General features: G+C 47.4%; 1 protein-coding gene across 1 annotated transcript in view; it reads right to left on the bottom strand.

The window, feature by feature from the left end:
- LOC306764228 (actin filament-associated protein 1-like 2) overlaps positions 1-22,965 on the bottom strand; it is a 29,482-nt gene extending 6,517 nt beyond the window's left edge. The window contains exons 1-11 of the mRNA XM_079251304.1: positions 22,853-22,965; positions 7,083-7,217; positions 6,927-7,004; positions 6,413-6,474; positions 3,634-3,739; positions 3,336-3,559; positions 2,694-2,873; positions 2,478-2,558; positions 2,286-2,355; positions 456-682; positions 258-367 (exon numbers count right to left, since the gene is read on the bottom strand). Of these exons, the coding sequence (XP_079107430.1) occupies positions 258-367; positions 456-682; positions 2,286-2,355; positions 2,478-2,558; positions 2,694-2,873; positions 3,336-3,559; positions 3,634-3,739; positions 6,413-6,474; positions 6,927-7,004; positions 7,083-7,217; positions 22,853-22,868 (1,289 nt within the window). The 5' untranslated portion in view covers positions 22,869-22,965. The remainder of the gene's footprint in view (positions 1-257; positions 368-455; positions 683-2,285; positions 2,356-2,477; positions 2,559-2,693; positions 2,874-3,335; positions 3,560-3,633; positions 3,740-6,412; positions 6,475-6,926; positions 7,005-7,082; positions 7,218-22,852) is intronic.
- Positions 22,966-26,734: the final 3,769 nt, after the last annotated feature.

The raw sequence follows: 26,734 nt of genomic DNA, 5'->3' as shown, positions 1-26,734 counted from the left end.
CCCCCAGCCGACGGGCGAACCAGCAACCTTCTTGCTGTGAGGCTCGAGTCAGTGACAAGTACACAGGTCACACAGTGTTTCTCAGTAGCTTATATCCCTTTACGTGTTGCAGAGATGCATCCGCGGCAGTTCCGAAGCCGGATCCGGTCTCCAGGTGGAAGGTAAGTCGCTTGTAGACTAATGTCTCAAAGTCTGAAGAGTCAAGGAGAGATGGACCAAATATCTCAGTAGAGGGATGTATGAAGAGTTCCTCCTACCTGAGAGCACCACCTGAGTGCTCCTGTGTCTTGTTGTCATGGAGACTTTGAGTGGCAGCTCCATCCTGCAGCAGCTGAAACCACCGAAGTTTTTCCTCCGAGGAGCTGAACTGTAGGAGCGAAGGTGGAACAGAAGGACACGCTTCAGTGAAACAAGCAGAAACGATGGAAGTCTGGTTTCCTCCCTGATTGGCTCACCTCCAGCACGGCCACCTGGTCACCGAGCATGCTCAGTGAGATCCTGTAGGAATGGTCTGTATCGGCTCTGACCTCACAGCCTCTGAGCTGGACGGTGTACTGAGGTGAACGCTCCTTCTTCACCTCGTTTTCTTTCTCCTCCTCTTCTCCAAACATGTTGAGGAGTCCGCCCTCCACCTGACAGAGCAGGCTCTGCCACTGGCAGTTCATCAGAACGTTCAGGAAACCTGCAGGACGCAACATGTCGCATCGCTGAGACTGCTTTTTCATTCAGCCGTCACATCATCTGCTTCTGTCACTTCATGGTCGATAAAACGGTTTAAACTCAGGTTGAAGTGTTGGTTGGAATGTTGGATGGGAAAAGGGTTCAGCTGATGCATGTAAACATGATCAGAATAACTCCGCAGCGCGGCTCGGATCTGCGTTGTTAGCCGACTGACGGCGGTTTGTGCAGGTAAACGCGCTAAAGGACACCAGCAGCGGCAGAGCTCCAACAGAATGTCTTGAGGTGTTGACCAGGTCCAGTTGTCCCAGTTGCTCTCACATGCAGCCCATCAACAAAATGTCCAAAAGGTTTCAGATCATTTCTATCAATAATTCAACTGTAATTTATTCATTTATTAATTTAACAATGTGTTAAACGTTGAGACACAAATTAAGATGACAAACAGACACCAAGGTCTGCGCGTCATTTAGTTATTTAATATTCAAGCGTGTTTTTTGTGATGCCTTCAGAAATCTGAAATAAAATCGTTGTGCAGAAGTTCATAGGCTGTTGGATCCGTTTAATGTGAGTCCAGCTTCCTGACTTATCCCAGACTGGGAGAGCGTGTGTGCCGTCTGTCCCAGACTGGGAGAGTGTGTGTGTGTCGTCTGTCCCAGACTGGGAGAGTGTGTGTGTGCCGTCTGTCCCAGACTGGGAGAGTGTGTGTGTGCCGTCTGTCCCAGACTGGGAGAGTGTGTGTGTGCCGTCTGTCCCAGACTGGGAGAGTGTGTGTGCTGTCTGTCCCAGACTGGGAGAGTGTGTGTGTGCCGTCTGTCCCAGACTGGGAGAGCGTGTGTGCCGTCTGTCCCAGACTGGGAGAGTGTGTGTGTGCCGTCTGTCCCAGACTGGGAGAGTGTGTGTGCTGTCTGTCCCAGACTGGGAGAGTGTGTGTGCCGTCTGTCCCAGACTGGGAGAGCGTGTGTGCCGTCTGTCCCAGACTGGGAGAGTGTGTGTGTGCTGTCTGTCCCAGACTGGGAGAGTGTGTGTGCCGTCTGTCCCAGACTGGGAGAGCGTGTGTGCCGTCTGTCCCAGACTGGGAGAGTGTGTGTGTGCCGTCTGTCCCAGACTGGGAGAGCGTGTGTGCCGTCTGTCCCAGACTGGGAGAGTGTGTGTGTGCCGTCTGTCCCAGACTGGGAGAGTGTGTGTGCCGTCTGTCCCAGACTGGGAGAGCGTGTGTGTGCCGTCTGTCCCAGACTGGGAGAGTGTGTGTGCCGTCTGTCCCAGACTGGGAGAGCGTGTGTGTGTCGTCTGTCCCAGACTGGGAGAGCGTGTGTGTGCTGTCTGTCCCAGACTGGGAGAGTGTGTGTGTGTCGTCTGTCCCAGACTGGGAGAGTGTGTGTGTGCCGTCTGTCCCAGACTGGGAGAGTGTGTGTGTGCCGTCTGTCCCAGACTGGGAGAGCGTGTGTGCCGTCTGTCCCAGACTGGGAGAGTGTGTGTGTCGTCTGTCCCAGACTGGGAGAGTGTGTGTGTGCCGTCTGTCCCAGACTGGGAGAGTGTGTGTGTGCCGTCTGTCCCAGACTGGGAGAGCGTGTGTGCCGTCTGTCCCAGACTGGGAGTTCTGGTACCTTTGTCCCTGTTGAGGCTGCGGTGAACGGAAAGTTTCTCGTCGTCAGAGTCGGTCTGGACCACACTGGACTGGAAACGGAGACAGAAAGCGGATTGTTGGGATGACGTAAGTATCTGAAGCTAGTGAAGGTGTTTCTGGTCTGACTGGTCTGACTGGTCTGACTGGTCTGACTGGTCTGACTGGGTCTCACCCTGCAGGACAGCAGCTGCTCGTTTAGAGAGGACAAGCTCTGCGTCTCCACCTCACCTCCGGCGCTCACCTCCTCGATCACCTGCACACACACACACACACACACACACACCTCCTGATGAGTAATGTTTAAAGATCAATCTGGAAGTCTGCAGGGTGAACACACAACCACATAAAAGATGCGTGAGGTGTGTGTGTGTGAGGTGTGTGTGCTGACCTTCCTCCACTCGTCGGCCTGCTGGAAGCTGCTGTAGCCCAGCACCAGTGAGTCGGCGCCCAGCAGCACCAGTTTGAGCTGGTGCTGGATCTTGGCGTTGGTCTTGAACTTGTAGACCAGTTTGCAGCCGCGAAGGTTCAACTCCAGCTGAGGCAGCAGGTCCCGCGCACACTTATAACACTGACACACACACACACACACACACATACACACACACACACACACACACACACACACACACACACACACACTACGTCATGCCTCAAACACGACAACAGTAACGTTTCACGTGAGTTTACAGAACCTGCAAGATCCTGGAAAACCTGGAAAAACCTGATAAAATGTCTGATTCAAGGCAGGAGGGACGGATCCTCCTCAGAACCAGAACCTCAACATTATTAGTTTTGGAAAGTTCTTCCAGGCTCCTGGAGAACTGTTCCTGAGGTTCTTCTTCCAGGATGTGATGAGGAATAACGTGTCAGCAGCTGGAACTGGACCAGGTGGTTCTGATCCCGGATTGGTTCATATTTACTGCAAACAGGCCTCTGGTTGGAGGCTGCTGATTGGTCAGGAGCCAGATACTCCAGAGGACAGCAGCATCTGGTGGACATTAGAGGAACTACAGCTTCTCATCTTCCTCACCAGCAACACGTCACTCCTGATGATGAAGAGCTGTTTGCTCCACTGTCCCAGCCACTTCCTCCTCCACAGGTACCCACAGAGCCGCGACTCGGGCGTGGGCCTCAGGCAGGGCTGCGAGGCACTCCACTGGATGTAGTGGGCTCTGTCCTTCACACGCTCCTCCCCTTCATCCTCCTCCTCCTCACCATATGACTCGTAGTGACTGCTGTCGGAGTCGGCTCTCTCTGGAGGCAGAAGTTCGGGTTTTGTTGTGTTTCTACATTATTTGTTGGTGATTTTTCTGTTTGTGTGTCTTGACCTGTGATGATCGTAGTTGTATCTGTGGCAACGTAAGGCTCTGCCTCCTCATATGTATCCTCCTCCTCATCATCTCTTCGACCACCTGGGTGCAGCACTGTGGGGCCCTGCTGGGAACAGGGATGTTAGAAAGCAGAGCTGCATGGAACCACAGAATCTGTCTAATGGAGTTACATTTAACTGGTTTAACTGGTCTAGTCCAGTTGAGCTCCTCAGCAGATAGATAGATAGATAGATAGATAGATAGATAGATAGATAGATAGATAGATAGATAGATAGATAGATAGATAGAAACTCTGTTCATCCCCAGGAGGAAAATTCCGGGTCTTTCAACAGTTCTTTTAGAAGAAAAAATACATCCATGATCTACCATCCATCCATCATCCATCCACCCATCCACTCATCCAACCATCCATCCACCCATCTACCCATCCAACCATCCAACCATCCATCCATCCATCCACCCATCCATCCAACCATCCATCCATCCAACCATCCATCCATCCAACCATCCATCATCCATCCAACCATCTACCCATCCAACCATCTATCCAACCATCCATCCATCCATCCATCCATCCATCATCCATCCAACCATCCATCCATCCATCCATCATCCATCCAACCATCCATCCATCCATCCAACCATCCAACATCCATCCAACCATCCATCCATCCATCCAACCATCCATCCACCCATCCATCCATCCATCCATCCATCCATCCATCCTTCCATCCATCCATCCCTCCATCCATCATCCATCCACCCATCCACTCATCCAACCATCCATCCAACCATCCAACCATCCATCCATCCATCCACCCATCCATCCAACCATCCATCCATCCAACCATCCATCCATCCATCCATCCAACCATCCATCATCCATCCAACCATCTACCCATCCAACCATCTATCCAACCATCCATCCATCCATCCATCCATCATCCATCCAACCATCCATCCATCCATCCAACCATCCAACCATCCAACCATCCAACATCCATCCAACCATCCATCCACCCATCCATCCAACCATCCATCCACCCATCCATCCATCCATCCATCCATCCATCCATCCATCCATCCATCCCTCCAGTTCCACTGGATGTGGAGGAGCAGCAGTACTACTCTGATCTCATCTTCAACATGGAGCGTCTAAACTTTCAGCTGCTTGGATTCATTATCTGGTTCTGGTTCTGGTTCTGGTTCTTTGGGTCTATAAAGCTTGTGATTCCACAGTAGGTGAGTATAGGAACATCTAGATCTTTTCCGTTACCTCAGCTCCTTCTGCCCCAGGACAGATAGAGTCCACATCACTGCAACCATGTTTAATAAAATAGCGGATAAAATGATGAAATGCCGTATAAACAGCTTTTGGAGGATCACCAGGGCATGAGGAGAACTGAAGGTCTTCCTCCAGTCTTCCTGGATCAGCTTAGGGCTGAGATCAGCTGCTCAGTAAGTAAGGCTCTTCATCATGAAGGACCATCAGCTTCCTCATCCTTCTGCCTCACCAACACACCATAAACGTCTCTCACATGACGCAGCATCTCCTTCTCGCAGCATCCAGGTGTCTGCTGGAGGTGTGTGATGAACAGTCCGTCATGGCAGCAAAGCAGCTCTGCATTCCTCTCTGGACTGTCGGGAACCTTGAGGACGCTGCTGCATGTAGAAACACTGATGGAGACGTTCCACCAGAAGCCAGTCTGACGGCATGAGGTCCTGCACCTGGACTGGTTGCAAGTCTTAGTTCAGGATCAGTTCCTGCTCGTGGACCGGGACCACAACCGGTCCCTTCTCCACAGATAAAACTGCACACGGTATTTCTGAAGAAGTGGTTCATCTCACGTTCTTTTCACGTTCAGCTTCAGAGGAAGAAGGTGAGATCAGATGTTTCTGCAGATTTCTCTCGATGATGAAGAGGATGGAAACTCTTCCAGTCACACACACACACACACACACACATTACTCTTTACCATTGTGCTGTTATTTATCTGCTCATTGTGTGTTTTCAGACAGTCCATCATGTAAACCAGATGCTAATCAGCCGCCATCAGTCACCACTTCCTGCCTCTGCAGAGCCGTCAGCCAATCAGACGGAGCGGAGATGGCCTCACATGTAAACACCCAACTTCCTGTTACTCCCTCAGTAACGCCGCCGTCTCCTCCCAAACCTCAGGAGGACTCAGTCTATCATTACTGACCCACATCACAGAGACTGCTCCTCCTCTCCCTCCTCCCCCATCCAAGTCCTCCTCCTCTCCCTCCTCCCACTCCTCCTCCTCATCTCCCTATGCCCCCTCCTCCCCCATCCAAGTCCTCCTCCTCTCCCTCCTCCCACTCCTCCTCCTCATCTCCCTATGCCCCCTCCTCCCCCATCCAAGTCCTCCTCCTCTCCCTTCTCCCCATCCTCCTAGTCTCCCTCCTCCCACTCCTTATCCTCCTCTCCCTCCTTCCCCTCCTTCTCCTCCTTCTCCTCCCTCCTCCTAATTTGTTAATTTAATTCATTCATTAAATAAACTTTGAAATAAATGTGAGTTAAAAGCATTTTCAGTTATTTTTTCATTTTTTTAAGTTAGATCATCATTGATGAAAATGTTCTAAAATGTCTTCATGGTTTATTTATTGATTTATTTATATTCTTCTGTTGCACGTTTTGTCTACATCCATCATTAATCCGTCTCATCTCTAATGTCCGTCTGTGTCAGCCTCAGTGAACCGGAATGGCGTTGGGCTTGTTAGTGGGAACCAGTGAGACCAGTGTGTGTTGACTCACCCCTGTCCTCAGCCAGCCACACGAGTCCAGATCTGAGACCAGCTCAGAGGACCAGAGACCTTCTGGGGGAAAAAAGCATCTGATATATCACATTCATGTAAACATGAGGATGAAAGTGTCAGAAATCCTGCAGCTCTGATTCCAACAGATGGAAGATTTAAAGCGGTTTACATGGAGCAGCACTGTGGAGATTTTTGCAGATTTTTTAACCTCTATCTTTATTTTGACTCACGAAGGAGCTCCTTTGTTATGTCCATTCATGTTCCTCCAGCTCTACTCTTCCCACCATTTTACCTTCCATTCTTTTGTTCAGTTTATATCAGTTTTACCCTGATATAAATATATTATTCACTGTAGACGTATCATCTTCTCTACTCTTTCTGTGGATAAAACATTTATTTATTATGCTGCCTTCTGTTTTTATTAGCTTTACTCTCCACATCTCAGCTTTTCTGAGGTTATAAAACAGTTTCTGTCAAACCAAACCCATCATGTGCGTGTGGACAACCTGTACCTGTCCCAGGTGCATCTGTCAGCTCGTTGCCCGGAGACGATGACGGACAGCTCATGATCATGTACTCAGCATCTTCCACTGGAACACAACACACACGGTTACTTCAGTGGTTCTTGGTGAAGACTCATGGTGGTGGTGGTGTTACAGCACAGTTACCAGGAGAGTCCTGAGTCTGCAGTTTGGACAGCAGCTCTGAGATGGACTTCTTCTGAGCCTGAGCGATGTAACTCAGGTTCTCTGAGTCCAGAACAGACAGGAAGGACTGCAGGTCCCAGATCAGCTTGGCCAGCACTAGAGACAGTAAGACAGATGGACAACAGATGAACAGTTGGACGTTTCAGTGGGCAGCATCACTATCAGGAGGTCACAGTCCGCTAAAGCAGTCCAGTACAATAACAGAGGACTAACATGGTCTAAGGGACTGGTTGGTGTAACGACAGATGATGATACGGTCTGATGTGGAGGACATTAGAGTGATGTCCTCACTCTGAGGACATCAGAGTGAAATCCATGTATCTGTTGATGCTGAATCGCTGAATTACTGAATTGTCAACTCAGTGTCACTGTAAATAAATGAAGGCAGTTCATTAACTCCATCCTCTTCCTCTGATTTGTTGTGTGCTACGATGCCCAGACGTTGTCGATCAGCTGGACTAATATGTAGATGGACGGATATGTAGATGGACGGATATGTAGATGGACGGATACGTAGATGGACTAATATGTAGATGGACGGATACGTAGATGGACGGATACGTAGATGGACGGATACGTAGATGGACAGATACGTAGATGGACTAATATGTAGATGGACGGATACGTAGATGGACGGATACGTAGATGGACGGATATGTAGATGGACAGATATGTAGATGGACAGATACGTAGATGGACAGATACGTAGATGGACAGATATGTAGATGGACGGATACGTAGATGGACAGATACGTAGATGGACGGATACGTAGATGGACAGATACGTAGATGGACGGATACGTAGATGGACGGATACGTAGATGGACGGATATGTAGATGGACAGATACGTAGATGGACAGATACGTAGATGGACGGATACGTAGATGGACAGATACGTAGATGGACTAATATGTAGATGGACGGATACGTAGATGGACGGATACGTAGATGGACAGATACGTAGATGGACTAATATGTAGATGGACGGATACGTAGATGGACGGATACATAGATGGACAGATACGTAGATGGATGGATACGTAGATGGACGGATACGTAGATGGACGGATACGTAGATGGACGGATATGTAGATGGACAGATACGTAGATGGACGGATACGTAGATGGACAGATACGTAGATGGACAGATACGTAGATGGACGGATACGTAGATGGACTAATATGTAGATGGACGGATACGTAGATGGACGGATACGTAGATGGACGGATACGTAGATGGACGGATACGTAGATGGACGGTTATGTGGATGGACGGATACGTAGATGGACGGATACGTAGATGGACGGATATGTAGATGGACAGATACGTAGATGGACGGATATGTAGATGGACAGATACGTAGATGGACGGATACATAGATGGACGGATACGTAGATGGACAGATACGTAGATGGACGGATACGTAGATGGACAGATACGTAGATGGACGGATACGTAGATGGACAGATACGTAGATGGACAGATACGTAGATGGACGGATACGTAGATGGACGGATACATAGATGGACAGATACGTAGATGGACAGATACGTAGATGGACGGATACGTAGATGGACGGGTACGTAGATGGACAGATACGTAGATGGACAGATACGTAGATGGACGGATACGTAGACGGACGGATACGTAGATGGACAGATACGTAGATGGACTAATATGTAGATGGACGGATACGTAGATGGACGGATACGTAGATGGACGGATACGTAGATGGACGGATACGTAGATGGACGGATACGTAGATGGACAGATATGTAGATGGACGGATACGTAGATGGACGGATACGTAGATGGACAGATACGTAGATGGACTAATATGTAGATGGACAGATACGTAGATGGACGGATACGTAGATGGACGGATACGTAGATGGACGGTTATGTGGATGGACGGATACGTAGATGGACGGATAAGTAGATGGACGGATATGTAGATGGACAGATACGTAGATGGACGGATACGTAGATGGACAGATACGTAGATGGACAGATACGTAGATGGACAGATACGTAGATGGACAGATACGTAGATGGACGGATACGTAGATGGACAGATACGTAGATGGACGGATACGTAGATGGACAGATACGTAGATGGACGGATACGTAGATGGACAGATACGTAGATGGACAGATACGTAGATGGACAGATACGTAGATGGACGGATACGTAGATGGACGGATACGTAGATGGACGGATACGTAGATGGACAGATACGTAGATGGACGGATACGTAGATGGACGGATACGTAGATGGACAGATACGTAGATGGACAGATACGTAGATGGACGGATACGTAGACGGACGGATACGTAGATGGACAGATACGTAGATGGACTAATATGTAGATGGACGGATACGTAGATGGACGGATACGTAGATGGACGGATATGTAGATGGACGGATACGTAGATGGACGGATACGTAGATGGACGGATACGTAGATGGACGGATATGTAGATGGACAGATACGTAGATGGACGGATACGTAGATGGACAGATACGTAGATGGACGGATACGTAGATGGACTAATATGTAGATGGACGGATACGTAGATGGACGGATACGTAGATGGACGGATATGTAGATGGACGGATACGTAGATGGACGGATACGTAGATGGACGGTTATGTGGATGTACGGATACGTAGATGGACGGATACGTAGATGGACGGATATGTAGATGGACGGATACGTAGATGGACGGTTATGTGGATGTACGGATACGTAGATGGACGGATACGTAGATGGACGGTTATGTGGATGTACGGATACGTAGATGGACGGATACGTAGATGGACGGATATGTAGATGGACGGATACGTAGATGGACGGTTATGTGGATGTACGGATACGTAGATGGACGGATACGTAGATGGACGGATATGTAGATGGACGGTTATGTGGATGTACAGATATGCAGATTGACAAATGAAATATAAAGTACATCAAAAAAAATAAAATACAATAAAATAAAGTGAGAAATTAAAAAAAAGGATATGAACAAATAAAAACTAATTTCAAGCAAATAAAATGAAATAAGATCAAATGAGATCTTACTTTGTGGGGGTTTTAGTCAAACCAGGACGAGTTAAGTGGCCAAGGTTCTGATGGAAACTGGAGATGTTTAGGCAGAATAAGTACAGAATAATAATCTGTATGACTTAATGCTTACAGTGCCGACAGTTCAGAGGGTTTTATCTCGTCCTCACACTGAGTCACAGTTTAACTGACTATTGACAGCGAGGCCGAGCGATGAGTCATGTTCGATCCCACACTTGCTATCTGCATATCACTGTTTACTCTGAAACAGACACACAGTCTGTCCGTGTCCTCCTTCTGGATCTAATGTTTAACTCTGATACAGATTCCTGCAAACAAAACAGGATAAAATGCACCAGTCTGACTAGTTAGAACTGGTATTTACTGCAGGTGGCTAACAGCACGTTAGCACGCTAACACATCGGTGACATGCTAAATGAAACAAGTAAAATCTGATTTTTAGAGTCCAGGGCTCCTTCATCATCTCTGTATTATTCCATTTTGGTGAGTTTACAAGTCATAAAAAGCCAAACTGAGGCAGGAAAGAATGAAGATGTCAAGGAGTCTGTTTGTGTTTGAGTCATGAATGAAGCTGTTGTCTCCCTCCCTGAATGAAAGTTTGTTCACTCCAGAAGAGTCGAGAGCTGAAATCATTCACATTATGTGAGAAAATATCTGGGATTACATGCATTTTCTTCCCTCAGAGCTCAGCGTGACTGAAAAAAGACTGAATGAGAGAGCAAACATGTTTCTGGCAGCGATGTGCGTGGTATCTAGTTGGGTCCAGAACCTGTTCGGATGAAAGTCCTCCTTCATAGAAACTTGGATGTGATGGCCTTCGCCTTTTAACTGATGGAAGGACACACTGATAAGCTGAAAAGTGAATAGTTAACACAGAATAAAGAACATTAAACCACTTTAACAACATACTGGTCATTTACACCAACACACTGGACGTCTAAACAGGTTTGACCTGGCTGACATCACAATTAATGCACAAATAATTTCTTTCATTATCCTGCATCAGAGGTCCGTGTCAGGGCAAGGATTACTGCGAGGGGTGTTTGATGTGACATGAACAACAAACCCGGTTATTTCATATTTAACGGGATATTTTGACTGCAGCAGCGCAGCATGTGCACACCTGTGTACGTACACGTGTACATCCTCCCTCACCACCTCCGTCAGCTGTTTATTAAAACTATTGCTTTAACATGTATCAGCAACGACTTTCTGCTTCACGCTGTTCAGTTAACCACGCCCACCTCAGATCTGACCAATCACACGATACTTCTCAGATCCTCGTGAGAAAAAAAGTTCTGCTAGCTGATTGTGGTGTTCTGCCTAAACATTAGAGGGCAGTATGAGAAAGGAGGTGAGACAAAGAAGAAGAGACGAAGGAGAAGAGAGAATGAAAATGCCATGTTGTGTACCGTGTCTGTTCAGATGCTTCAGAAATAAATAAGAGTAAGAAAAGGGAACTACAGTCAACTTTCTGAAGATACCACAAATTGGCGACGAGGATGGTGGCCCTGAACCTAATCCAGCCAACACCCTTTCTACAAAATGTCGGAGAACCGCCGATCCCGTTCAAGGCATGGATCCGGACTTTAGACAATTACCTGCTAGCAATGTCGGGACCGGACCTGCCTGAGGCACGTAAGCGAGCTCTGCTTATTCATTGTTTGGGAGTTGAAGGTCAGAGACTTTTCTACACTTTGACGGTCGCTGATGACAAATATGAGCGCTGGGGGCTTTGACAAACTTTTTTACACCAAAAGTGAATGTAGTGGCAGAACGTTACCGCTTCAGACAACGAGGACAACGTTCTGGTGAGACTACTGACCAGTTTGCTGCTGCTTTGAAGGAGCTGGTCACAACGTGTCAGTTTGGAAATATGGAAGAGGAGATGATAAGGGATCAGATCATAGAAAAGACTAATTCAGTACGCATCAGGGAACGTTTATTGCTGGAGGTACCCCTTACGCTGGCGTTAGCAATTGCAAGACAAATTGAAACCGCTGTGTCGGAGGCGAAAGCCATGTGTGAGGGCGCGACAGACACCGCTGTGAATGCTGTGAACCAAGGACAACGGTACAGGAAGTTTAAGAAAGGCAAGCAAGGATCACATAAATCTCTTCAAATTGAGCAAAGGAAGGTATGTTGCAGATGTGGTTCCACCCAACACACTGCAAACTTTCAAGGATGCCCTGCGAAAGAGGCTCTATGGAACTCATGCAAAATGAAGGGACACTTTGCAAAAGTCTGCAGGGGAAATAAACACGTGAGTGAAGTTGGAATAGTCCTGGAAGTGACTATCTTAAATGTGAATGCTTACAGCCACGATAGCATCATGTGCACAGTAAAAGTGGATGCTTTAGGAGCAGGATGTCAGGACATTAGGCTGATGTTAGACACAGGATCAGCAGTGTCCATCTTGCCAGAAACTCTAGTCACAGAACTCTTTCCAAAGGCCTCTCTTAAGGAACCTACACTCAAGCTAAAGGATTATGGTGGAAATCCTGTTGCTGTGAAGGGGTGCTTACAAGGTAATGTAACATTTGGGGAAAGGAGGCAAATGCCATGCTCTATATTGTGGAAGCAGGGTCTGCAGTTTTAGGCAGGGACTTATTCTCCTTACTACGAATGCAAATTAAAGATGGTCAAGTTACATCAGAGCCCAGCAAGCAGTGTGACCCTTCCATAGCAAGTGTAGCAGTAGAAGAGTTAGGCTGTGCTAAAGGATTCATCCATAGAGTGAAAATACGTCCAGAAGTTGCACCAGTACAACAGAAACTACGCAGGTTACCTTTCTCAGTCAGAGAAGCAGTGTCTAAGGAGCAGAGGAAACTAGTAGCACAGGACGCCATAGAACCAGTAGAGTCATCTGAGTGGATTTCACCCAAAGTAGTCACCACAAGAAAAGACAGACCAGACCCAAGACTTTGTGTAGATCTGAGAGAACCTAATAAGGCAGTCATACCTGACAGTTTTCCACTACCTCACATGGAGGAAATGTTCGCAGAACTCAGAGGAGCAACGCCGTTTTCCACATTAGATCTCCAAAGTGCATATCATCAGTTGCCGCTACACGAAGACAGCCGCAGCCTGACCACCTTCATTACACATGATGGCTTGTTTCGTTTCAAGCGGGTGCCATTTGGACTAGCATCGGCGCCCAGCTGTTTCCAGAGAATGATGTCAACCATACTAAAAGATTTGCCAGGGATCCAGTGTTACCTTGACGATGTCATTGTTGCAGGTGCAACAACAGAGGAGCATGATAAAAGACTGAAGGCTGCACTCACGCGTATAAATGAGGCTGGGCTCAAACTTAATCTTTCCAAATGCAACTTCAGACAAACACAGCTGTCATTCTTGGGACACACTGTGTTAGGAAAAGGACTGCAGCCAGATGCGTCACATGTGACTGCTGTTTCTCAAGCACCTCCACCTACAGACTTGACCAAATTGAGGTCGTTTTTGGGACTGACGTCTTGGTACTCTAATTTCATACCAGACTGTGCAGCAGTGGTCGAGCCCCTTAGAGCACACCTGAGGAGAGCAGACACATTCCTATGGACACCGGAGGCACTAAACAACTTTGACACTGTTAAAGAGCTCATAGTTAACAGCCATGCACTGTCTCTATTCAACCCAAAGGTGCCCACTGTGGTTAAAACGGATGTGTCTGACTATGGTCTGGGAGCAGTCCTCACACAAGTACATGAAGATGGAGTTGAGAGGACGGTTGCTTTTGCATCACGTACACTCACCCAGGCAGAGAGAAAGTACTCCACAGTAGAAAAGGAGGCCTTGGGTTGTGTATGGGCAACAGAAAAGTGGAGAACATATTTGTGGGGGAGACATTTCACATTACGAAATGATCACAGTCCTCTCACGACGCTTCTTGCCTCCAAGGGTCAAGGTCGTGCAGGTATGCGGATAGCCAGATGGTCATCCAGAATGTTATCATTCAACTACAGCATCCAGTACAAACCTGGTCGTGAGAACGTAACCGCAGACTGTTTATCTAGACTCCCACTACCAAGCTCAGAACCTAGCTTGGAGGATGACATAGAAGTGGCTCTTACTTCCACACTCACTGCTATCACCGATGCTGAGTTTAAAGGTGCATGTGCTTCATGTCCTACACAGACTCAACTGCGTAGACTACTTACCTCAAGATGGCCAAAATCAACAAAGTGCCTAGTTCCTGAACTGCAGCCATTCTTTAAACTTCGGCACGAGCTCTCCCTACAAGATAACATAGTGGTGCGCGGCACATACAGACTAGTGGTACCAGAAGCTTTCCAATCAAAATTGATCTCCCTCGCCCATGAAACACACCAGGGGATCGTGAAAACAAAACAGAGACTCAGAGAAGCGTATTGGTGGCCAGGCATGGATGCACAGGTCGAAGCAACCATAAAAGAGTGTATTACATGCCAGTCTCATGACAAGTCTGCAGTCATACACACACCACCATTGCAACCTGTGCCATATCCAGAAGAAGCATGGGAAAAGTTAGCTATTGATGTGGTTGGGCCCTTTGATAAGGCCCCTGTGGACTGTCGCTTTGCAATTACACTCGTCGACTACCACAGCAAGTGGCCAGAAGTGACTTTTGTTCCACGTGTCACCACACAGACTGTGATTCAGTTTTTGTGTGCAATTTTTAGCAGAGAAGGTGACCCCAAGGAGCTTGTCTCGGATAACGGCCCTCAATTCGTGTCACTGGAGTTTGAAACATTTCTTCGTGACAGGGGAATTGTACACAGGAAATCATCTGTGTACTAAAGGCAAGTAGAGAGGTGGAACATTTCAATCGTGTCTTAAAGAACAGTCTACTGACTGCTTCACTGGAAGGAACTCCATGGAAAGAATTTACAAGAGAATTCCTTCATGTGTACAGGGCAACACCCCATTCTATGACTCAGTACTCACCAGCTGAACTGTTAAATGGTCGTCCTATGCGCACCAAACTGCACGTGGCAGGACGCCCTCTCCCAGCACCCAAACCACAGTCACCAAGACAAGTTGCTCGCAGAGTGAAAGAAAAACAACAGAAGAGCAAGTCCTACACTGATGTAAAGCGAGGGGCTAAACCTGTGCTCTTTAAATGTGGATCATTTGTCCGGGTGAGGAAACCTGGCATCCTTCCCAAAACCCAGAGCAAGTTCACTAAACCACTCCGTGTAATGGAAAGAAGGGGACAGTAAATCTACCTAACGTCAGATGGCAGATGCTGGAATGCGTCTCACCTTGCACCTTTTCCAATACAAGGAAAAGGCCCTGACAATGAACAGTTACCTCTGGACTTTGTGAATGTTCCAGATGCACCTCAACTAATAACAGGACATGTCAGGCCAGTCAGGACCAGAAGAGTGTCTGAATGGACAAAAGACTGTGTTGAATCTTAGAGGAAAAAAAAAGAAAAAACACAAATGACAATGTTTTGTTATGCTTAAAAAAAAAAAAAAAATTGCTGCGATGGACTGGCGAGCTGTCCAGGGTGTACCCTGCCTGTCGCCCAAAGCCTGCTGGGATAGGCTCCAGCTTCCCCGCGACCCTGAATTGGATTAAGCGGTTTAGAAAATGAATGAATGAATGAATGAAAAAAAAAATGTTGAAATTGTTACATTTTTGGTACCGCAGCTAGATTACAGACAGGTCTTGTTTATGTTTGGCACAGTCATGCTAAAAGTATACTCTAGCTAAACTTGGGGATCATTTCAATTGATCTATTGAATGTAGCTTCTGTTAGAGGGAGAAGTACTGTTTTATTAAGGTGGATATATGGTGTTCTGCCTAAACATTAGAGGGCAGTATGAGAGAGGAGGTGAGACGAAGAAGAGACGAAGGAGAAGAGAGAATGAAAATGCCATGTTGCGTACCGTGTCTGTTCAGATGCTTCAGAAATAAATAAGAGTAAGAAAAGGGAACTACAGTCGACTTTCTGAAGATACCACACTGATGAGTCGAGAACAAGCGCCAAGATGTCGCCAACGGGTCCACCAAGACAAAATGACACCTCAGAACAAGAAACTTGTTGCTTTTCAGGGATTGGAACACTTTAATGTGGATCTCTGGTCCGACTACAAATTCAGTTCACATCAGGTAAAACACAGGAAGTGGATCACAGCCCAGAGCATTGTGGGTAAACACAACATCCACACACGTAGAACGCTAGTCGTGAGAAATGGCTCCTGGTCAGAAGGAAGTCTGTTAAAGGTCTGGTAGAAACCCGGTCAGCTCCAGACCGCTGGGATCTGATTCAGCTCTACGGTTTACTCTGGACCTGAAGCACCTGGACCTGAACCACCTGGAGCTGCACCACCTGGAGCTGCACCACCTGGACATGAAGCACCTGGAGCTGCACCACCTGGACCTGAAGCACCTGGACATGAAGCACCTGGAGCTGAAGCACCTGGAGCTGCACCACCTGGACCTGAAGCACCTGGAGCTGCACCACCTGGACATGAAGCACCTGGAGCTGCACCACCTGGACCTGAACCACCTGGACCTGAACCACCTGGAGCTGCACCACCTGGACATGAAGCACCTGGAGCTGAAGCACCTGGACCTGATGCACCTGGACCTGAAGCACCTGGACCTGATGCACCTGGACCTGAAGCACCTGGACCTGAAGCACCTGGACCTGAACCACCTGGACCTGAACCACCTGGAGCTGCACCACCTGGACATGAAGCACCTGGAGCTGCACCACCTGGACCTGAAGCACCTGGACCTGAAGCACCTGGACCTGAAGCACCTGGACCTGATGCACCTGGACCTGAAGCACCTGGACCTGATGCACCTGGACCTGAAGCACCTGGACCTGAAGCACCTGGACCTGAAGCACCTGGACCTGATGCACCTGGACCTGACGCACCTGGACCTGCTCGGTCACCACAACCACAACAAAATCTTCCAAAACCACAACATTGCCTCAAAAATGAAGAATAATCACAGGAGCTGTCAAGTTGAAGAAAGAATCCCTAAACGAAGGGTTCACCATGAACAAATGTTTTTGTGCCGGAGAACAAACAGACGCTTAGATCACAGCTGCACATCAGTCAGGAGAGAAACAAATCAGCTGTTTATCAGAAATTCTTCATGTTTAATTTCACATGTGGTGGTTTTGTGACGCGGGCAGCTGGTGAGAGGACGCTGGATGCGAACATGCTGCTGTTGATGTAAAACCTGGAGGTTACCTGGTGAAGGTCTCTTTACACCATGTTTTTATGAGCATTTTATTGACTATATTGGGTCGCAGGCATTCATATTTATTCAATTTGTACCAAAATATGTCATTAATATGGAAAGAGGAAACATTTTCTGCAATTTATTGATCACTGGCTCTAATTTGACATTATTATGCAGATTGTTGAGGAGATACATTACCAGTCAAAAGTTTGGACACACTTCCCATTTAAATCCAATGGGAAAGTGTGTCCAAACTTTTGACTGGTAGTGTTAAACCAATTCTTGTTGATGGGTCTGATAAATGATGTGAAGTAGGTATGAACTCAGATGAACATCTGTCCCTGGTGAGGGGATCCAGTCAACTTTTTTGTCATGATGTAGGTGTTTTACGGTGGTGTTATGCTCCGCCCACACTGGTCACATGACGGTTGAAGTTAAAGAGTTGCTTATTATCAGCTGTCATTTGAAACAGCAGTTTGAGGGAAGCGGTGTCAGAACAGTGTGAATTATCATAAACTGGAGGCGAACATGTGAAAACATGCAGGAAAAACAGCCTCCACACAGCGAGGGATTGTCCTGCAGCTCCATTCAGACAGACTGAAGCCATTCACTGTGAGCCGCGTGGGAGATGAAGCTTCAGCGTTGCTCATTAAGTCCTCTCTGCTGATGCCACGCCGCTGCTTATCAGCCTCCCGATGCTTTAATACTGAGCTCCACATACCTCCCACACCCACGAGACTACAAGAAGAGAAGAGGGACAACGTTCTTCAGAGACAAGAGGACACGTCTCTGCTGCTAGGCTGACGAGCCGGAGCTGAACGCTGCTTATCTGCCCATCAGAATCACTTCCTGTTTCTGGCTTTGAAGCAGTCACTTCTGTTTACATCATTTCAGAGGTCATTATTTGTGGATTCTTATCCCAAACTTAACTGTAACTAACCTTAACCTAACTGAAAGCTAACCTGAACCTGAACCTGAACCTCCCCCCAGACACTGCATCTGCTTCCAAAGCAACAGAAAAGCTTCTGTTTCACTTCCTGACCAGGCAGCTGCAGCCCGGAAGTGACTTCACAGCAGACATCAGCAGCAGAGCTGCTCGCCAACAGGCCAACAGGCCAACAGGCCAACTAGCCAACAGGCCAACAGGCCAACAGGCCAACAGGTCAACAGGCCAACCAGCCAACGGGCCAACAGGCCAACAGGCCAACAGGCCAACCAGCCAACGGGCCAACCAGCCAACAGGCCAACCAGCCAACAGGCCAACAGGCCAACAGGCCAACAGGCCAACAAGCCAACAGGCCAACCAGCCAACAGCATTTATCCAGCATTAACAAGCTTCAAGACAACAACTGTAGGATTCAGACACAGTGGGATGGTTCAGGTCTGATATTCTGGGAACTTTCCCAGTTGTTGCCTGTAAAAAAGTAAAACATGTCCACCGAGCCGTACAGCACCGAACCAGACCGTTGGAAACTTGTCTTTAGCTTCAAATCCACCCTGAAAAATTTATGGCGTCAGTTTGATGGAAAAAGGATCTGCAAGCAAACAGATTGCTTCACACAACTGCCAAATGCCAATAGTTAATAATCATAATGAGTCCTTGTGAGACATGAAAGGTGAAATAACAGCTTTTCTGCAGGCTGGGTGGGATGTAAAACTGAACCTAACTGGAATGAATCGGCCGGATCAGCCAGAAACATAAAGGAAGCATGTCTACACCCATTTAGTTTAAACAGGCAACATCTTCAGAGGTCTGACCAGTCATCTGACAATCATGGTCCTTGTTTTTTTTTTATCCTTTTTTACTCTGATTTGTTTATTTGTGGCCTGAAGCAGTTGAAATCAAAGAAACTGTGGCGCCAGAGAGAGAAAGGCCTGTGCTGTTCCTGTAATTGGCTGAAGTTGAAAAGTTTAGAAAAAGTTATTTAAGCTGCTTTACCATGAAAACCAAACCCTTAAATTAGTCAAAAGATGGGATTCCTGCAAAACTCCTAAACACTGTGCATGTGTGCAGCTGTCTTTGTGGGGACCTCTGTACTTTTTAGGCCACATGAGGACATTACTGACTTGTGGGGACATTTTGGCTTCAGAGGACTGTTTGAGGGCTCAGAGCTGGTTATTGGGACTCAGGTTAGAATCAGATCTGTTCGTGGCCTGTTAAGGCATCATGACTGAAGACAGAAGTACAAACATGTGTGTTGCAGGGTGTGGAGCAGCGCTCTTTCATCTGCTAGCTGGTAAATATAGACAAGAAAAGCCTGGACATTACAGAGCTGCTGTTTTATCAGAAGGACTCGGGTTCATGCGTCCAGTCATCCAGTAAAATAGAAAAACAGCTAAATACAGCATAAAATGAGAAAAAAAACTCCCTTGTTCGTGGTTAAACAAGCATCAGACGTCAGGAGAGACGCCGACGCTTCTCTCACTCAGTCACCAGCACACATGGGAATGAAACAAGCTTGATGATGAGAGAAACAATCTAAAATTGTTGGTTTGGACACTTTAAAGCCACAAACATACAGAAATCTACTAAATCTAAACAGACTATTAGCACAGACCCCTGAGACCTGGAGGAGGAAGTGATGATGATGATGAGAAGGAGGAAGGATGATGGAGGAGCACAGGCGGGTGTTTCCGATTGTTGTGGAGCCGTAGTTAACATACCATTAGTAGCGATAACGACTCCACAACTACAGAGAGGAAGGTCAGAGTGTTGCCCCCTGCAGACGGAGAGCGGTACTGCGGAGACTGTCTGACATGCAGACCAGAACTGCAGAAACCACAAACTGATCAAATGACTGAATCTGTCTGAGGTCGGTGAATTAATCCTACAAGTCTTACTGAACATCTCAGGACTGCTGACTGTGAGACTTTCTTTATATTTTGGCCCACAAAGCTGCTAATTCCCCCTCCAAAGCTTGATAATCCAGTGTTGAACTGAAGTTTTCAAACTGAATTATGAAAGATAAATCCAGGCTGTTCATCAGCGTGAGCAACCTGAGAACCCCGCTTATTCACCCATCACCCAAAATAATGTGTGGAAATGTGAGTAGATTCTCCTTACTGTGTTTTAGTCCTGTTTCCACCAGGGGGTCAGTATGGGACAGGGTGCCAGATTATCCAGCCTCCGAACTGATCCTAAACATCATGCTGTTACACAGCTGAAGCAGCCACTGCTCTCTGGCTGAAGCCCTAGCTATGGTAAGGAAACACTAAAGAGATGAAGGTTTACCCAACAAAGCTGCACCAGACTCCGTCCAGTCCGGAGACGTGGTGGAAACGGGACTTTTAAGGTTTACGGCATGAACTTGGTGCATTATCTGGTGTGTTAGAGGTGTTTTCTAAACAGACGGCAGATGCTTCCAAAGCATTTCGTAGATTATTCCACCATGGTGGGACCTGCAGTGAGTCTGGAACCTGGACCTGGAACCTGGAACCTGGAACCTGGACCTGGACCTGGAACCTGGAACCTGGACCTGGACCTGGAACCTGGACCTGGAACCTGGACCTGGACCTGGAACCTGGACCTGGAACCTGGACCTGGAACCTGGAACCTGGACCCTGGACCTGGACCTGGAACCTGGAACCTGGACCTGGAACCTGGACCTGGAACCTGGAACCTGGACCCTGGACCTGGACCTGGACCTGGAACCTGGAACCTGGAACCTGGACCTGGAACCTGGACCCTGGACCTGGAACCTGGACCCTGGACCTGGACCTGGACCTGGACCTGGAACCTGGAACCTGGACCTGGAACCTGGAACCTGGAACCTGGACCCTGGACCTGGACCTGGACCTGGAACCTGGAACCTGGACCTGGAACCTGGACCTGGAACCTGGAACCTGGACCCTGGACCTGGACCTGGAACCTGGACCTGGAACCTGGACCCTGGACCTGGAACCTGGACCCTGGACCTGGACCTGGACCTGGAACCTGGAACCTGGACCTGGAACCTGGAACCTGGACCTGGAACCTGGACCCTGGACCTGGACCTGGACCTGGAACCTGGAACCTGGACCTGGAACCTGGACCTGGAACCTGGAACCTGGACCTGGAACCTGGAACCTGGAACCTGGAACCTGGACCTGGAACCTGGAACCTGGACCTGGAACCTGGACCTGGACCTGGAACCTGGAACCTGGAACCTGGAACCTGGACCTGGACCTGGAACCTGGAACCTGGACCTGGACCTGGACCTGGAACCTGGAACCTGGACCTGGAACCTGGACCTGGAACCTGGACCCTGGACCTGGACCTGGAACCTGGACCTGGAACCTGGACCTGGACCCTGGACCCTGGACCTGGACCCTGGACCTGGACCTGGAACCTGGACCTGGACCTGGACCTGGACCTGGAACCTGGAACCTGGACCTGGACCTGGAACCTGGACCTGGAACCTGGACCTGGACCTGGACCTGGACCCTGGACCCTGGACCCTGGACCCTGGACCCTGGAACCTGGAACCTGGAACCTGGAACCTGGAACCTGGACCTGGAACCTGGACCTGGAACCTGGACCCTGGAACCTGGACCCTGGAACCTGGACCTGGAACCTGGACCCTGGACCTGGACCTGGAACCTGGACCCTGGACCCTGGAACCTGGAACCTGGACCTGGAACCTGGACCTGGACCTGGAACCAGACGATGTTCTGAGAGGAACCAGGTCGTCCAGAAGGAACATCTGTATGTTTAAACAGCTGCTGCAGACCCAGAAGTCTCTCTGTACGCAGCATCAGGAACTTTCTGACCTTAAAAAGAGTTATTCTGTCCTTTCCTGCCCTGCAGCATCCAGAGGCTGAGAAGCCACATCGCAGCGCATCACACTCCAGAAACTGGATATCAACACAGCGGCTGTTCTGATCACTTTCAGCTGATTTATCACAGAAACAAAAAGAGAAAACGTGATCAAAGAAAGAAAAAGGAAGAAGGGAAGGAGAAAGAGATAACATCAGAGGGACTTCTTCCACCAGAGAGATCTCAGAGAAGAGACCAGACAAAGACGATGCCGGCTGAACCTTTAATCTCCTTATTCTTTTATTCACACACTCGTTGATGTTGATGCCTCCGACAGCCGGAACGATTGTCCCGAAGGAAAAGAGATTTCATCTGGGCAGAAAACTCCACAACAGCCACACAGTAACATCACTCTGACATGTCGGCTGTAAAATCTTTAGATAAAACTTATCTTACTTCTGAGTCTGCTGAGATGTAGAAAGAGTTTGTTTCTAATGTTTTCTACTGGACTGGATAATAGTGAAATGGAAATCCTTCTGCTGTCTGAGATCCCTTCGTCTTTATTTTACAGAATAAATCCTGCATTTTATTTTTCATCACGTCTCTTTGTACTTGAATTTAAAAGCTGTTTGATCCTCAGACCAGTGAAGGATTTTCGCCACATCATCCTAAACCCATGTCATGATCTTTCATCAAGCTTTCACCAGTGTTCCCAGTACCTTTCTGTTTGTCCATGACGTCTCAGCGGCAGCTCATCTTCACTCTCATATTGCTGATGAAGAATCCGACAGAATTCCTCCCGTTTCCTCCTCTGAACTCGCTCCGTCAGCTCTGTGGGAAGGTTTGCCGCTGAGACAGGAGGGAGGAGAGACCAGCATTCCCAGTGTGTGTGACAGAGAGAGGGAGGGGGAAGACGGGGAGGGGAGGAGAGCGAGACAAGCAGCAACATGAGGAGCCCAGAAAAGGAAAATTACGTGTAAAATCATCTTTCATATTGTTGGTTTAAATGAAATTTGGTGAAGATGAGGAAACATGAACGTAGATGTATTTTAGACTCTGATTCCAGCTTCAGACCAAATAAAAACATCTCTAAACAGTTTCAGAGAATAAAAAAAGAAGCAGTCTTCAGCAGGAGAACTCAGCGATGTTCTCCTGCTGGATGAGCGTCTGCATCATGACGGCCAGCTGCACCTGGCTCTGCTCACCTGCTCGCTGCTATCTGGCCTCCTGCTCCATCAGTTCCTAGTGCCTCATGCAGATAAACGTACAGCTCCTTCACATGGACGAGTCCCACAGCCTCGCTCAACACCTGACCAGGATGTTCACTACCAAACCTTTGTAAAAGTTTGTAACTGAGGTGGATAAAGTTTTGTTTTTATGCATAGAAATATTTCTATTTCTGCTGGTTTGAACTGATTCTGTCAAAAGACCTGGAGCGCAGTCTAACTCAGTTTAAACACTGAGAAATCCCACCTGAGCTGGTTGCAGGACTGGTCTGACTGAGTCATCGTATGCATGTTGTGGACATAAATTCAGTTTGTCATCAGGTTTTATTTATAAGCACTTTTCATGCAAAACCAGCACAAATTGCTCTAAATGATAAAAAACAATGCATTCAGATAACACTGCACACATCCAGGTAATAATGTCAGACACACACCTGACGCTACTCTCTCTCACACACACACACATGCATATATACATTCACAAGTGCATGTACACCCCAAACAAAAAGGTGATCGCCATGGCAACAACCCTGCAGAACAAGCAGTCACAGTTCCTCCTGAGGAAAATACTCTTCAAAAGCAAAATCAACCTAAAAACACCAAAAAGTATCAATGAATATCTAGAAAATAATGTACTCAAGTAAAACAAAGTAATAGAGACTTGGAAAAAGTATTTAACATAAATACACCATTTAATGGGCCAGTTATAAATATATACAGTAATAATAAAGATCTGAATAAAGAAAATAGGCTAGGTCTGGTTTGGTCTTCAGCCGCCTGTATACGAGATCTCGTTCTTTTGGTCACGACTCACAGCTCATGACCGTCTCGTATACAGGCGGCTGAAATGAGTTTCCTCCGCAGGGTGGCCGGGCTCTCCCTTAGAGATAGGGTGAGGAGCTCGGTCATCCAGGAGGAGATCAGAGTAGAGCCGCTGCTCCTCCGCATCGAGAGGAACCAGTTGAGGTGGCTCGGGCATCTGGTCAGGATGCCTCCTGGACCTCCCTGGTGAGGTGTTCCAGACACGTCCCTCTGGGAGGAGACCCCGGGGAAGACCCAGGACATGCTGGAGGGATTATATCTCTCGGCTGGCCTGGGAACGCCTCGGGATCCCCCCGCAGAGTTGGCAAATGTGGCTGGGGAGAGGGAAGTCTGGGCTTCCCTGCTTAGGCTGCTGCCCCCGCGACCCAACCCCGGATAAGCGGCAGAAGATGGATGGATGGATGGATGGTTTGGTGTTAAGCCTCTCGGTAAAACTTTGATGGTCTTTGAAGACCTGATGGGGTCCAGCTGGTTGATCCACAGACCAGGACATGACAGGAACCTGCTGCACCTTGGTGCTGGCGAGAGACGACTGAACGGACTCTGCTCATGTTTTAAAGATTATAAAATCATGTTTTTGTTCATTTTCTAACATGGAATAAAATCCAGCTTTGACCTGTTACTACTTTCCTCCACTAGACGCCAGACATTTGAATCATCCATCAACAATCAGCTGACTGGCCATTGCATCACCTGCCAGTACAAAGTCGAAAAGCCCAGTAAGCCCAGCTCCTCGGGGAAACAGCTATAAGTCGTAGTTCATCATAGCTCAGGCTGCACCCTGTGATAAGACCTGCCATTTTAAAGCCACCCTGAACTTTCCCCTCTGGCATATAAAGGGTTAAAACTTTAGTTTAGTCCTGTTTGAGTTGCAAGAAATTATCTTCCATTCATGACTTTACATGTAAAATGCAGTTTAAAAGAACGTTCATGGATTCCAGGTCGTAAGGAAAACAGGACATAAAGCTGTGCATCATCATCATAGCCGTCATGTGCATTGCTGCCATCGTGGGTCTGCAGCAGGAGATTTTCACTCGCATCGTAGGTAATAGACCCAAGAGCAGCAGAAACTATTCTGGCAGGTAAACAGTCTTAAAGAGGTTGTCAGAAACTGTTGCAGGGTGAGTACAACTGGACTCAACTCAGAGCTCCTGTGTGGCAGGTAAATAAGTCCCCCTTTGTGGCTGTGAGCACAGGTGCACAAATTCACTGCCGATGGTGGAAAGTGGCTTAGATGAGGGCTAGGTGCAGATTTACTGTAAATCAGGGGAGAGGCACGTCAGGTCGACAGGAGAAAGCAGTCCGAGAGTAAATGCTGGAGAGTCAGGCATGAAGGCAATCTGGCAAAGAGTGAGTGGTGTGAAGCTGCACACATACTGACTTAATAAGAACTTGTATACAGGTGACAGCAGCAGGTGAAGGTAGTTAAACTGATGAGAGGAGGAGCAGGAGGAGGGGCAGAGCTGACATGGTACTCAAGATGTTCCTCCTGATTCTGACTGACCAGGTGTCCCAGTCAGGAGGTCCAGGATCCAGTACAGAGGGGAGTCTTCGGCCTAACAAACTACACTTGTCTCGCAAATGCTGAAACATGATGGTGCTGGATGCAAGACTAATGTCTATGCACAGTTTCTTCACATAACTGGACCATGTTGGCCAAACATCATATTACTATGGCATTTACAGAAAAGTGATTAAACATCACCTCATGCAGCACTTTTACACCAATAATTTACTGTCATCGGAATATGTACACAAAATATGTTTACTCATTTAGTAAAGTACATAAAAGTCTGCATCACACAAATTAGTTTGATGTTTTAAATTATGTAGGAAGTGCTGTAATAGACTGGCGACCTGTCCAGGTGAACCTGCCTCACGCCCAATGATTGCTGAGACGGACTCCAGCTTCCCCCAAGTCTTAACTGAATTCAGCTGTTAAGAAAATAGATGGATGGAAGTATGTGGGAAGAGAAAAATCTACAAGAAAAAACAGGTTTCAAAAATCAAAGCTGCAGTGCAACTAGCCCATTATACGTGTTAAGATGAAAGAATATAAACAGTAAATCCAATAGAATAAAATAATGTGGTGGTATTACAGAGTATAATCAAAGTACAAATCAACATGTAATGCATAATAATATATATTAGATTCCACTAGAGTATAAGATTATTAATTATTACTGGATTGCAGTATATGATATACTATTAAAGTACAATCATATATTAGATTAGATTAGATTAGATTAGATTAGATTAGATTATGATTACAGATTGCGCGTCTGACGGCAGAAATTTGTAGTAGCTCTGACTTGCTATCTTGATTTTTGTTTTAAAGTACAAACTCTTCTCACATAGATATTAGCTCAAATTATGTCTTTTTCTCTGAGGATTTCATGCCGGTTCGGAGGGTGTGCTGAAGGAAGATTTTTCTGCATATTTTTGGCTCTTTCAAGGCTTGTTATGATGAGTCTCCATGGCAACGAAAGACTTGTTTACAATCGGGATCAACTGATTAACCTCTCCCAAATCAGGATTATCAGCGAAACAACG

This window comes from Telmatherina bonti, assembly GCF_933228915.1.
Source record: "Telmatherina bonti genome assembly, chromosome: 13".
NCBI lineage: Eukaryota > Metazoa > Chordata > Actinopteri > Atheriniformes > Telmatherinidae > Telmatherina > Telmatherina bonti.
Note: the sequence above shows the minus strand (reverse complement) of the source record. Positions and strands in the feature narration are given on the sequence as shown.